The sequence below is a fragment of the Canis lupus genome, chromosome 13 (assembly GCF_003254725.2).
Source record: "Canis lupus dingo isolate Sandy chromosome 13, ASM325472v2, whole genome shotgun sequence".
Taxonomy (NCBI): domain Eukaryota; kingdom Metazoa; phylum Chordata; class Mammalia; order Carnivora; family Canidae; genus Canis; species Canis lupus.
In genome coordinates, this window is record NC_064255.1 from 12,850,084 (window position 1) to 12,864,538 (window position 14,455).

General features: G+C 33.1%; 1 protein-coding gene across 1 annotated transcript in view; it reads right to left on the bottom strand.

The window, feature by feature from the left end:
- Positions 1-14,455, bottom strand: part of CSMD3 (CUB and Sushi multiple domains 3) — a 1,170,241-nt gene that overhangs the window by 283,970 nt on the left and 871,816 nt on the right. Inside the window, exons 26-27 of the mRNA XM_049093360.1 lie at positions 13,920-14,046; positions 11,665-11,867 (exon numbers count right to left, since the gene is read on the bottom strand). Of these exons, the coding sequence (XP_048949317.1) occupies positions 11,665-11,867; positions 13,920-14,046 (330 nt within the window). The remainder of the gene's footprint in view (positions 1-11,664; positions 11,868-13,919; positions 14,047-14,455) is intronic.

A 14,455-nucleotide genomic window follows, 5' to 3' on the forward strand; every position in this document is an offset into this window, starting at 1 on the left:
CTATGTCTCTGCCTCTCTCTGTGTGTCTCTCATAAATAAATAAATAAAATCTTAAAAAAAATTATGGATACAATTTTTGTGGAATCAAATGCATGTTAAGTAGAGAACAAAAAGTAACCTATATAGGAAACTGATTTTATATCTAAAAATTATTTTTTAAAAAAAGTTGGACACATATATAAAAATTATAAAATATTATATAAAAGCCTAATTTGAAATTGAATTTTATATATATATATATATATATATATATATATATATATATACATATATTTACTTATGATAGTCACACAGAGAGAGAGAGAGAGAGGCAGAGACACAGGCAGAGGGAGAAGCAGACTCCATGCACTGGGAGCCCGATGTGGGATTCGATCCCAAGGCTCCAAGATCGCGCCCTGGGCCAAAGGCAGGCGCTAAACTGCTGCGCCTCCAGGGATCCCTGAAATTGAATTCTAATATTAAGGTATCACTAGAATTAATAAGCAAAAAACCAAATCATACAAAAATGGTTTCACATTATTTCTAACTGCCAGTGTACAGTATCAGTGCACTTTTAGCTTTACATTATTAAAAGATTTCCTACTCAATCAGATTCATTTAACATTTACTAAATACTAAGTACCAGGTGCAGAACCAATTTCTAGGGATACAAATATTAATATAACATACTTGCTCTTCAAAGGAACATAATCTAAGAGGAACAGCATATGTGTACATAGCTTTAATACAATAAAAAGGGCATTAAAATCACGTGATTTTTATTATTCAAACTGAAAAATTCTGGGAATAAAATAAGAAGTTAAAAATAATTTATATAATTAAAAATATGTATTGATGAACAAAATTGGTATTATATTGATGAACATTTCAAAATAGTTATCTATATAGAAACTGTTTTTAAAATAATGTCTAACAAAATGGCATATATCTGTGCACAAAAGAATATATTCTTTATATGAATTATCTAAACATTAAAAATAATGTAATCAAATAATCATTTGTGGTACATGTGCACATTTTTTTTTAATTTTTTTATTATTTATTTATGATAGGCACACAGTGAGAGAGAGAGGCAGAGACACAGGCAGAGGGAGAAGCAGGCTCCATGCACCGGGAGCCCGACGTGGGATTCGATCCTGGGTCTCCAGGATCGCGCCCTGGGCCAAAGGCAGGCGCCAAACCGCTGCGCCACCCAGGGATCCCCATGTGCACATTTTTAATTGGTTTCTTAACGATTATTCAGTGCCTTTTACTCTTTTTTTTCTAAAGAATGAATATATTCTTATTTTTTTAAGTTAAAGGTTTTTTTTTTAAAGGTTGTATTTATTTATTTATGAGAGACACAGAGAGAGAGAGAGAGGAAGAGACACAAGCAGAGGGAGAAGCAGGCTTCATGCAGGGAGCCTGATGTGGGACTCCAACCCAGGACTCCGGGATCACACCCTGGGTAAAGATATTTTCAGTACATTTAAAATTGTTGGCGTGTTCAACTGATGTCTCCTCAGGTCATACTATTTTTATTAAGAAAGGTTTCTCTTTATAGGTACTGAGTTATCTGGTAAGCTTCAGGCTAACTTTTAAAATGGAGGAAAGTTTCAATTTGATTTTTTTCATACAGCAAATGTGCATATATTTCAGCTGAAATACTTTCATAGATACTGAATTTTACTTCTTTTCAGATACCTTTCTCTGACAAAAATTTTTTACAATATAAAACTTGTCAAACAAGTTTTCTTAAATTATGATTTTTTTTTTTTTTTTTTAAAGTAGGCTCCACATCCAGCATGGGACCCAATGCAAGGCTTGAACTCAGAACCCTGAGATCAAGACCTAAGCTGAGATTGAGAATCAGACATATAACAACCTGAATCATCCATGTCCCCCCTTAAATTACGATTTTTTAAATATTCACTTTTAAGCTGTATAATTGTGTTCTTTTCAATTTTATTCCATTCCACAATAAAATATAAATGTAATACAATTAAAAATTAGGTGGCTAAAAATTTCAAATAAGATAGTTTGAACTTTCACAATTTTATTAAAAAAAAACATTTAAATGTCTTCCTAATGCTAAACTTTGTTGTTAATTGCAATTCAGCAAAAACTTCAAAGCTGAAGATCTTTAGCACTCCAATAATTTAATATTTTGATTAAAGATTTTCAAATGATTTAATGAAAACCATATTTAAAGGTTTAATTCTAAAATAATTTCAACACCATGCCAGGGAATTTTGGTCAATTTTGCAAAAGAGTGCTTCAGAAATGCAAACCTTTCAAAGCCTGAATGACAATAAGCAGCAAAGAGAGAAAATGGTGCTGACATACTCAAGTTTACTTATTCATTTTTTGAAGCAGTATCATTGTTGCACACATGCACACAAATGTAATTCAATTATTTCACTGTATATAAGTATATCTATAAATTTTAACATTTTTATTGTGATGAGTAGCATCTGCTTGATCACAGTTATGAATTATATGTACATCACAATGAATTCTCAGTATATTTCTGTTTCTTAATTTTATGGGAGCTTTGTTTTTATCATGAGGCTATTTATCATCAAAATTTGTATTATTATCACAGAACAAACAACTATATTTAATAATTTAAATTTTAAAATCTGAAATTTGTCTTACTTAAAAATATTTAAAAGATAATTATCTGCTTAAAGTTAAAAAAATATGTACTTGAGTGTTCACATATACAGAAGTGAGATAAATGAAAACAATTGCCCAAAGGACTAAAGGGGAAATGGAAATATACTATTGTAAGGCTCTTTTTTTTTTAAGATTTTTATTTATTTATTCATGAGAGAGACAGAGAGAGAGAGGGGCAGAGACACAGGCAGAGGGAGAAGCAGGCTCCATGCAGGGAGCCCAATATGGGACTCGATTCTGGGTCTCCAGGATCACACCCTGGGCTGAAGGCAGGTGCTAAACCACTGGGCCACCCTGGCTGCCCCTGAAAAATCCCAATTAAAATTGCATCAAAAAGAATAAAATGCCTAGAAATAAACCTAACCAAGAAGGCAAAAGACTTATATTTTAAAAACTACAACACATTAAGGAGAGAGATTGAAAAAGACACAAATAAATGGAAAGATATTCCATGCTCATGGATTGGAAGAATTAATATTGTTGAGATGTCCATACTACCCAAAGTAATCTACAAATTCAATGCACTCTGTCTCAAAATTTCAATTGCATTTTTCACAGAAGTAGAACAAATAATCCTAAAATTTGTATGGAATCACAAAAGGCCCTACATAGAGTAGCAATCTGAAAAAGAAGAACAAAGCTGGAGCCATCATGCTTCCGGATTTCAAACTGTATTACAACGCTATCATAATTAAAATCATGTGTTATTGTCATAAAAATAGACACAAAGAGCAACGGAACTGAGTAGAGAACTCCAAAATAAGCCTATGTATATACAGTCCATTAATTTATAAGAAAGTAGCCAAGAATATTACATGGGGAAAAGGCAGACTCTTTAATAAATGGAATTGGGAAAATTAGCCAAAAACAAGAGAATGAAACTACTTATATTATACAAAAAAAAAAAAAAAAAAACACAAAGAATTAAAGACTTGAACCTGAAGCCATAAAACTAGGACCTGAAGCCATAAAACTCTTAGAAGAAAGCACAGGCACTAAGCTATTTGACATAGGTCATGGTGTTATTTTAAAAATCTGACACCCAAAGTAAAGGAAACAAAAACAAAAATAAACAAGTGAGACTGTATTGAATTAAAGAGCTTCTGCACAGCAAAGGAAACCACTAACAAAATGAAAAGGCAATGTACTAAATGGGAAAAAATATTTGCAAGTCTCCTAAAAAAAAAAAAAAATTTGCAAGTCATATATCTGACAAAGGGCTAATATCCAAAATATATAAAGAACTCATACAACTCAGTGGCAAAAAATAACTAAAAAACAAAAACAAACAAATAACAATCTAATTTAAAAATGGGCAGAAGATCCAAACAGACATTTTTCCAAAGAAGACATACATGGCTAACATGTAAAGGAAAAGATGCTCAACATCATTAATCATCAGGGAAATGCAAATTGTAATCACAATGAAATATCATTTCACATCAGTTAGAATGGTTATTATAAAAAAACCAAGAAACTACAAGTGTTCACAAGGATGTAGTGAAAAGGTAATCTTTGTGTACTGTTGGTGGATACTATGAAAAACAATGTGAAGTTTTCCTCAAAAAATTAAAAATAGATTTTCTATATGATCCAGCATTTCCACTTCTATTTCCTGAAGATAATGAAAACACTGACTCAAAAATATATATGCATCCCCATGTTCATTGTAGCAGTATTTATAATAACCAATACATGGAAACAATCTAAATCTCTATTGTTAAATGAATGGATAAGGAAATTGTGGGGTGTGCAGGTTCATGTGTATGCATGCAATGGAGTATTATTCAGCTATAAAAAAGGATACAGCTTTGCCATTTGGAACTAAAAATCATATGTTATCTCTCTTTCTCTGACTTATTTCAGTTAATATAATGCTCTCAAGGTCCATCCATGTTGTCCCAAGTGGCAAATTAAAAAAAAAAAAAAAAAAAACCCTAAGCTTATAGGTACAGAAAATCAATAGGCAATTGGCAGAGGAAGGGGGTTGGGGAAGTGAAGGAATGGGTGAAAGGGATCAAAAGGTTAAAAAAAGTTAATAGAGGAGAAAAATACGATCGTGGTAAAAAGGAGCAATGAACAGCTGAATCCAATAAAAATAATAATAGACAAAGCCAACCATATGAAAAATTAACATTAGATGTAAATGGTCTACTAATTTAAGAGACTATTACTAAAAAGCAGAGATTTTTCAGACTTTATAAAGAACTTGAGAATCATGTGCCTCTACTAGAAACCTACTTTAAATATACAGTCACTACCAAGTTAAAAGGATGCTAAATAGTACACTAGTGCTATATGAGTCATAAGATATTTATATGAGACAAAGTAAATTTCAAGACATGGTAAATTATCAGTGAAAAAGAGGTCTTTCTTAGTAATGAAAATGTCAACTCATTAAGAAGATGCAGCATCTAAAATGTTATGCACTTAATGACATATCTTCATTATACACAAAGCAAAAATATGACAGGACAGAAAGAATAAGTAGATGCATCTACAATTGCAACTGGACATTTCAACACTTCTCTTTCATTGGTTGATAAAAAAAAAAAGTAGACAGAAAACCAGTAACAATATTGAACACTTCAAACACAATAATAACCACCAACTATATATAATTGGTATTTACAAAACACTCCACACAATAATGGCAGGTACACATTTTTTTCAAATGCTAGAATTAATACAAGATCATGGCTTCAAATGACCATTTAATTATATATTATATTTTATAATATAAAATTGCCCCTCCACAGCCTATATAATGTTAACATGATACACGAGGCAATAAAGTCTCATGTAATTCAGTATTATACTACTTTTGGGTTAAGACAAAAATAATCAATCAGCATATGATTTCCTCTGTAAAATATTTTTGCCACTTATCAAAACATGTTTTATTGAAATGAGATTACATGGAACTCTCAGTTTCTTTAAAAAAAAATGTGTTTCTGTGGGAAGCTTGGGTGGCTCAGCAGTTGAGCATCTGCCTTCGGCTCAGGGCATGATCCTGGGGTCCTGGGATCGAGTCCCGCATTGGGCTCCCTGCAGGGAGCCTTTTACCTCTTTCTATGTCTCTGTCTCTCTCTGTGTCTCTCATGAATAAATTAAAAAATAAAAGATAAATAAAAATAAAAATATGTTTCTGTATATACTTTTGATTTACAAATATCAATAAAAATATTCTAGATTCTGGGGGATCCCTGGGTGGCGCAGCAGTTTGGCGCCTGCCTTTGGCCCAGGGCGCGATCCTGGAGACCCGGGATCGAGTCCCACATTGGGTTCCCGGTGCATGGAGCCTGCTTCTCCCTCTGCCTATGCCTCTGCCTCTCTCTCTCTGTGAGTATCATAAATAAATAAAAAACTTAAAAAAAAAAAAAGTTGTTTAAAAAAAAATATTCTAGATTCTTCCCTGCTGTCTTTTGAGGGCCCAGTTTCAACTTTTTCAAAGGTAAGTTTATCTTTGTGGATCTCAGGATCCTTTGGCCTTTTGGATGGTGAATATTCACTACATACATTTTCATTAAACATGTACTTTTTAAAATCACTCCTGTTATAAATGTCTATTGTAATAAAATTTAAAAAAATATTTCTATGATAAAATAAATAGTTGTGAATTGACCCCACAAAATAAATAACAAAAACACTCATGGAAAGAACATGCAGACTATATACCTTAGCTTTGCAGCACATCTCCTGAGCCTCTATTTTTGCGCATATTTCAAGAACACATTTTTCCTGCTAATCCTGCCAATTCATGTCCTGACAGCTTTATGTATCTTTCAAACCACAGCAAGACTATGACATAACTTGCTGTTATACAAAACAGCTTGCAGGGCAATAGCATCAAATGCTTCTCCCACTACCTTCCAAAATCAGAATAAGTTAGATGTTCATATCTGAGAATATTTGATTTACCTACAAGTGCCCTATAAATTCTCCTTGAAAGGGAAGTGTGAATTACCTGGCATATGGAAAAGATTAGAAAATGGAGGTAGGTTATCAGTATTTGTTTTTCAAATTTAATCATGCATAATAATTACTCTGAACTCTATGAACATATCTCACACATGACTAGATGAGATCAAACACAAAATAGAGGTCTAATAAATACACCTTGGGTATTTTAACAGAATAGTAGCCTATTACTGTAGAGTACTGGCCTATATTGGCCCAAATAATGATACTTTGCTAAAAAAGAAAATACAGATCCAAGCCCCCAACCAGTCAGGATGCTAGGATAACGTGCATAAACTCAGACTGTTCTGGGTAAACTAGACCATATGGCAGTACAGATGTGGAAATGACTAATTCTGCCTAGGAGTTCATCAGTACCAGACATTATCATTTATCCTGGACCTTGGAAAATGCCTAAGAATTTATAGATTTTTGAATGTGGACCTACCTGTTTCAGGAATATGGAAGAGAAGCAGAAAAGTGAAAAGACATTGTCCTATCAGGAAAGTGTAGTTAGAGGACTAGATGTATATAAATGAGTAGTGAAGGATGAAGCTGGCAGGCAGTTTGGCTGCAAATTGTGGAGGCTTTAGATGTAATTCCAAAGTTTTGAACTTAAGACTGTGTGTCCATTAAAAAAAAAATTGAAATGGAGGGGTGATATCTGACTTGTTTTTTTAAAAACATCAGTCAGGTGGAAATATGGAGAAAAGTCTGCTGGAGGGATAATGAAGTGAGTGGCTAGTTGACTGTCACAGTAGCACAGGCAGTGATAATGAGGATGAGAACAAAGACAGGGGCACCATACCGTCTTTTGAGGCTGGGAGACATCAACCTCTCCTGGCTAAGGGATCCATTTCCTCGAGAATTTTCAACAGTATAAGCTATGGGCCTTCGTATTCTGTATTACCCAGCGGGGGCAGATCCTTAACAGAGAGGTCAGAGAGTGAAGAGCACAGAAAATGCTCTGTCAAAATCAACTATCCTGTGGGCAAATGACAGCATGACACCCTGAAGATGCCTTCCCTGTGGAACTAAAGTGGGACAAGAGAGGCAGATTACACATTTAAGCAGGGGATATAAGGCTGACTGCTGAGAACCAAGGACAGCACATAGGACGGCAGGAGGCGGCGGCAGACTTAAGTAGCTCTGATTACGCAAAAGTGCCTTGCAGACTAGAACACCAAGAGCCAACGTGACATACTTTACAAATAACGAACAGATCATGAAATGGAAGGCCTGTGGCTGCTGGCAGTGGCTTAATGATGATTATAAAGCTGGTATGTGAGCTACATTTCAGTTAAATTCATTTGTCCCAAGTCCAGTGAAATACATTTCATTGGTTGAATTTTGCTGCTGAAGATTCTTCTGCCAGTATTGCCTGATTTGTTTCTCTTTTTAAAATCCATTGTCTGACACTCACTAAACAACAGCTACTTTGCTCAACAGAGGACTGGGCATCGGGTGGGGGGGTCCGGGGGGTGGGGACAGAATACAATACTAGTCTGATTTAATTAAAATGATACGTCCTGATTAGGTAACGACAGTCCCGGTTTATGCTTGTCAGCCAGCTTAATTTTAAACAGTGTCTTCTTGCACTCCCAACAATTACCTAAGATTTGAACAATAAATTATATGATTGTCCTAAAGAGAAAATTTGTTCTTTTAGAGACATTAGGGAGACAAAGGTACTCACAATACATCAGGGGGGCAAAGATCACATAATTAAAACATCTTCAGAACAATGAATTATAAACTATTCTCATCCTCAGGAAAAAATTACAGCGAGTGCTTGGGGCATGGGTTGGAATATGTTTTAGAAAAGGAGGTCAGAAAATGTTTTATAAAAAGAAGTCTGGGTGCCGAGTCTGGAAGTATGAGCAAGATTTAAACAAAAGGAGCAGCAAAACGCTTAAAGTGAAAATGATTTTCACAGAAGGCAGCACGGGGTGTGTGAGTGTGAGTGTGTGCGTATGTGTGCGTATTTATGAAACTAAGAAGATCTGCCTGAGTGAAAGGCAAAATGCAATTGAGAAATAATTACAGGTAAATATGCTTAACAATTGGTCCTTAATAGACTGTCCTACAGTAAATGAACAAATAAATAGGTAACATGATTCAAATTTATATAGGGAAGAAGATGTTCTGTAAGCCACTAAAGCAGCAAACTCTGCCCTGCAAGCCAAATTTCACCTACAGCAGTGTTTTACTGGCCTATAGTCCGTTAACATTTTTTTAAAGACGGTTTACTTTGAAACTTAGATGACTTTACGTAAAACTCCTTATTTCAAGTTCCATTTTAAAAGTAGCTTGTCTTTGGGTGCCTGCGTGGCTCAGCTGGTGAAGCGGCCTGACTTTTGATTTTAGCTCAGGTCATGATCTTAGGGTCCTGAGGTTGAGTCCCACAAAATGTCTTGGAGCTCTGTGCTCTGCAGGGAGTCTGGTTAGGGATTTTTCTCTCCTCTTTCCTACCCCCACCCCCTCAAGTAAATAAATAAATGTTATTTAAAAAAATAAATAAAAATAAATTAAAAAAAAATAAAAGTAGGCTGTCTTCCTATAGCCACAGGGGGCAATGGTCCCTTCTAAATGGTCATGCATGCACTCCAGTGTTCCTTCATCCTTGTCACTGCTTTGCTGGCGTTAAGATGTGGCATTTGGGAGCATGATCAGAAATACAATCTGATTAAATTGCAGAACTTCATTGTAACTAATAATTTGTAACTAAAAGCCTTCTATTTCCTCTAGCATATTTATACGTGTGTCTAAATAATAACGACAGCATAATAATGGCCACAACTACCAAGATTTACTAGGTACCAGGCACAAGCCAAAAGTTCCGTGCAGCCAATATACATTTGAGCCACAGCTCCAGGCATCTGTTAGTACAATGACCTTAAACAAATTAACTCATTTTCTGAACCTTTCTGCATTTATGTGGGAAATGAGAATGACCCTACATAAATCATATGGCTTTTATGAGGATTAAATGAGATTATGTATATAAAGCACTTGACATGTTTTCTGCACACCAAGAAAGATCTCATTTATATAAAAGGGTATTTTTGATTTTGAAATCTGGACACTTGGAAAGCCATGTAAAAATGAGTAACAGAAGATATCCATATAAGAGACTAATTTTCATTGAATGATGCTTTTCAAAATATAACATATCCACCCTCAAAGTAATTTTACTTCAATGGATAGGCTTTTATTCTCAGATCACCAGTACAAATTTCTATGCATCTTAAAAACTTATGAAGGCAGATTTATTAAAGTTTTGGTATGAAGCATATTGTTTCTTTAAATGCCCTATAAATACAATAAATATAAAAAAAGCATTACTAATTTCACTGACAAATCTGCATTAAAAATTCCTAGAAACATATGTAAAACAGCCTGTATCTATTAAGCAGATGAACTTGTCATTCACAAACACTAGCTTTAAATGCAATTTTTCACATGAATAAAGTCAGACAATGAATCACAATAACCACTTAAATATAAAATATTATATATTACCAGTTTAAGGTAAAGGAAAGGGGAACTGTTAGTTGCCCAACTGTAATGAGAAAGAATTGAAGTTGAACAGCAATCACTGACAAACTGTTCCTATATTCATATAAAGAAAAATAAAAAGTAAAAAATTGAAGATATAAATATGAATAATATTTAATTGGTGTTTCAGAATTAGAAGCCATTTATGTTCACCAATTACATGGTAATTTCATTTTTCATCCTTTTTTCTTTTTCTCATAAGATGAAATATAAATTTACAGATATTGGCTCTTCTGTACTGATTTACAGCTCTCACACAAGATTGATTTACAAAGTACAAAACCATGCACTTATGTTAGTCATATATGTCAAAGAACTCTGTGCCGTGAACCAAATGTCCGTCAAAATGTTTAATTTTATTAACCAGATCTTTACCTAAAAGAAATATATTTTGTGGACAGTAATTTCAAAAGTTCCTTATGGTTTTGTTTTGTTTCTGTTTTTTGTTTTTTTCAAAGAATTTCAATTTTACATTTACTCGTATAGTAATAATAGTTCACTGAGCTATATACCTAATACCAAATACTGTGCACACATGATCATGTTAAATTCTAGTAATGTATTTATGAGATAAGCATTATTATACCTAAGTGAATTAGAAAACTCAGCCTCAGATGATGAGATCAGTTACCCAAATTCAGTAGTTAGTAAGGAGCCAGGACTTGAATTCAGGAATACTGGTTTGCATGCTTTCCATAGATGATCTTAGAAATTTGTACAAGTTTCTGTTAATAGGTTTTTTTTTTTAAAGACTATACAATTAGAAAATCCATTAGATAATTTTCTCAAGGAGGCAATGTATATTGGCAATAAAAGTAAAAATGTAACGATTAAAATTTTTAAGTTTTTATTCATTTTCTCCAGTCACTAAGCAAAAATCCCTTTTACAAAACAACATATATTTAGCCACTTAGCAGTGCCATAGAAAGAAAAAAAAGGGGGGGTGGAAATACCGTGAACACTGATAATTACTTACGATGAATGACATTTCATTGTTATAGGAAGTCTTTAATTTAAAAGTAGATCTAAAATATTTTGTCAAAGTATCTGGGAATATATAATTAAGGTCTTTAAAAGAAGAGAAACAAAATTAGTAAAAATATAGGGTTGCTTTTTTTTGTAATGGCAAGTATTCATTTTCTTTCTTATTTACAAAAATTTCACATTTTGCAATACACAGTTTCATGGTAAATCAAAATTACAAGCTTTTTTTAATGTAATCATCTCATTTGCTGAATTATTTGAACACCATCTATACTTTAAAAAAAATCGTTTAGCCAGTAGAGAGGTCTCAACAATTAAATAATTCCAAGCTAATTACATTCTTTTGTCCAAGTATATTTTACCTTAACTAAAAATGAAGGAAGACCAGAAATAAGAATATTTAGGATCATTAAAATCTTAAAATTAAAGCTTTGGGCAGTAACGTTAAATTACTATTTGAATAGCATTATTTTTGTACATTTAAGAAATAAAATAATAACTCACTTGAAAACTGAATTGCAAATCCAGATTTGCTGATATAAAAATCTGTGTCAAACTGGATGGTTACTATGTTGAGAGTGCTATGGATTCCTTCAGGAATAAGAGATCCACTAATTTCCTTTAGGAGCATCTCATTTTCTGGTGGGCCATCCCAAACTCGAAGTATATCATGTGATGCTTCCGTATCAAAAGCAAGAAACTGTAGGCTGTGGGAGAACCACATTTCTCTGTTTGATTATTTTAAAAATGGATTCAGTTTAAAAAAAAATAAAAATAAAAGTAAACATGGATTCAGTTTTAAATAAAGAATATAACAAATATATGTCTTTGATTTTATTAGATATTTTTATTCTATCAGATAAAAAATGAACTATGTAAACAGCACATATAAACTTAATACATATTTTTTGAACAGTATAATTTGGTTTTCTAAAATATGATTGGAAGTACTATTATTTCACCTTTGCAAATTACAGAAACTTCAGATATACATTCTTTTCTGTGTTCATGAGTTTTAACTGTAGCCACATTAGGTGACACTTATGGAATACACACCAGGCACTGATGGAGGATCTAGTACACGTCAGGCACTGCAAAAAGCATTACATATATTTTCTTTGTTAAATTGTTACAATGACCCAGTGAAGCAGGAAGGTATTTTATCTAAAATCTATAAGCGTGGTGAATGGAGTTGAGACAGATTAAATAAAATTGCCCATAGGGTAGCAAAGTCATGAATTGAACTTAAATTTTCTGACACCATAGTATGTATTTTTACCAACATTTCAAGTTTGTTTGTTTTATCAGAATCAAAATGAAGTTATTCCAGGAAAGCAAGAATTAGTTCATATTAAAAAAAATCAATCAATGCATTTCATCACAATGATAGGTTTAAGGAAAATAAATTACACGAACATCTCAAGATATACAGAAAAAGTATTTTTTAAAAATTCAACATTATAATTACACCCAGTCATCTAAAAGGGAAGTTTCTTAATGTGAAATAAAAAGTAATGTCTACCCAACACTACCCCTCTCAAATGTAGAAAAAATAAACAAAAAAACTGTTTCATGTTAAATCAGCTTTATATCTAATCTAGACAAAATTAGTGTTTGATATTTTTTGTGGCCAATGCCAAAAATTAGAAATCCAATTATTACAACATGCTCAATTCTCTCTACATATATCACATTCATCTTTGATATGTGAATAGTTATAGCTTTAAATTGGTGTTGCAATTTAATATCAAATATTGTTCTGTAATTTAAAAAAAATTCCAGAATTCTATTGACTTTAACATTTTCAATTTTGCTAATTCTAATACTAAATAAAACAATGTATGATCTATGCTAAAGAAAAACAGTCTGAGGACTGATCTGGAGTAGGCTATTTTGAGTTCTGCAAATTCCCTTGCAAAAGTTATATACCAGTTCATACTGAACAATTCGTGGAGTGTACCTCTTAGCATGTTATATGAAGGATAATATTTGTTTTCTATAACCACCTTCACCACCCAGAAACCTGTCTGAAATTTCGTTATATAAAACAGCAATTCTTAAAGTCATTGTTTTGGGAGTGATAATACACCAATTAGCTCAGATTTGTCCCAAGAGGAGGCTTTACTTGTTCATTTATTAATCTGCTCCCAGTCATAACCATAATAGTTAAACTAGGATTTAGAGAATATGATAGCCTTGGAAATCTGACTGGTGTTGTTTTTTCATCTAAGGGCTGATAATGTGAAGAACTGTGAGCCACCTAACTAAACTCAGCAGGAAAGGGGAATCCGAATGGTTAAAGAGGCAGAGAGTTTATGCTCTAGAGATATGCCTAAAGCCAGGGAGACAGAGTATTATTGATTCCCCTTCTATTCTTATTTCTTCCAAATGTTCATGAAGCTGAACTTACAATAGTGGCCTGCACAACTTTGTATTCTGAGCAAAACGGTGGACTTGGCATCTTGAATCATCAAGAATTGAAAGATTAAAGTATCAAAGAAGCATAAAAAAATTCCTAATCTCTGTGATCTATTAAAACTGTGAAAAGCTTCCCTCTAGGGGTTATATGAGCTATGATGGTGACCCATAAACAAGAAAGCATGCTTCTGGATACTTTTCATACTTTAAACAGATAAAAATCATATTCTTCTTTGCCAAGGCTAAAAACATCGAAAAATCTTGATGCTTGATGTTATATATTGACACTGATCAGAAATTTCAGATTCCCTAGTGATTTTGAGAAAATGAAATCCATTTACCTGACAATGTTTCCTGGATCTACCTCAATCATCCACATGCAACGCAGATTATTGTCATATGGGAAGGGATAACCAGGAGATAAGATTCTTCCCGACGATTCTCCTTTAAAACGACCTCCACATTCAGCTATAGAAAAATAATTAGAAGTTAAGTCATGATTTAATGCCGATCTTTTTGCAAAGCAATTGACGAATTTCTCATTTATATCTATTTGCACCTTACGGAAAATAAGAACTGATCATCCCTCATCTTAAAACAAGACATTTGTACATACTTTCTCAGATTAATGTATTAATGTATTGATCGAAGCAAAAATATATTACAATAAAGCAAAGTCTCAAGTTAGGTCACATAAAAGATAGTAAAATTAACCTAATTAGGGAATAAAAAAAGGACATACTAAAAAATTCTGACTTTAGGCATTCAAAGATTTTAAGATGTGTTATTAAATAATGATAATTTGAAGAGGGGAAACAGATGGCAAGCTGCTCACTGCTCCTTGGTTGTGGTCTGAATAATTCATCATCTTGCTACC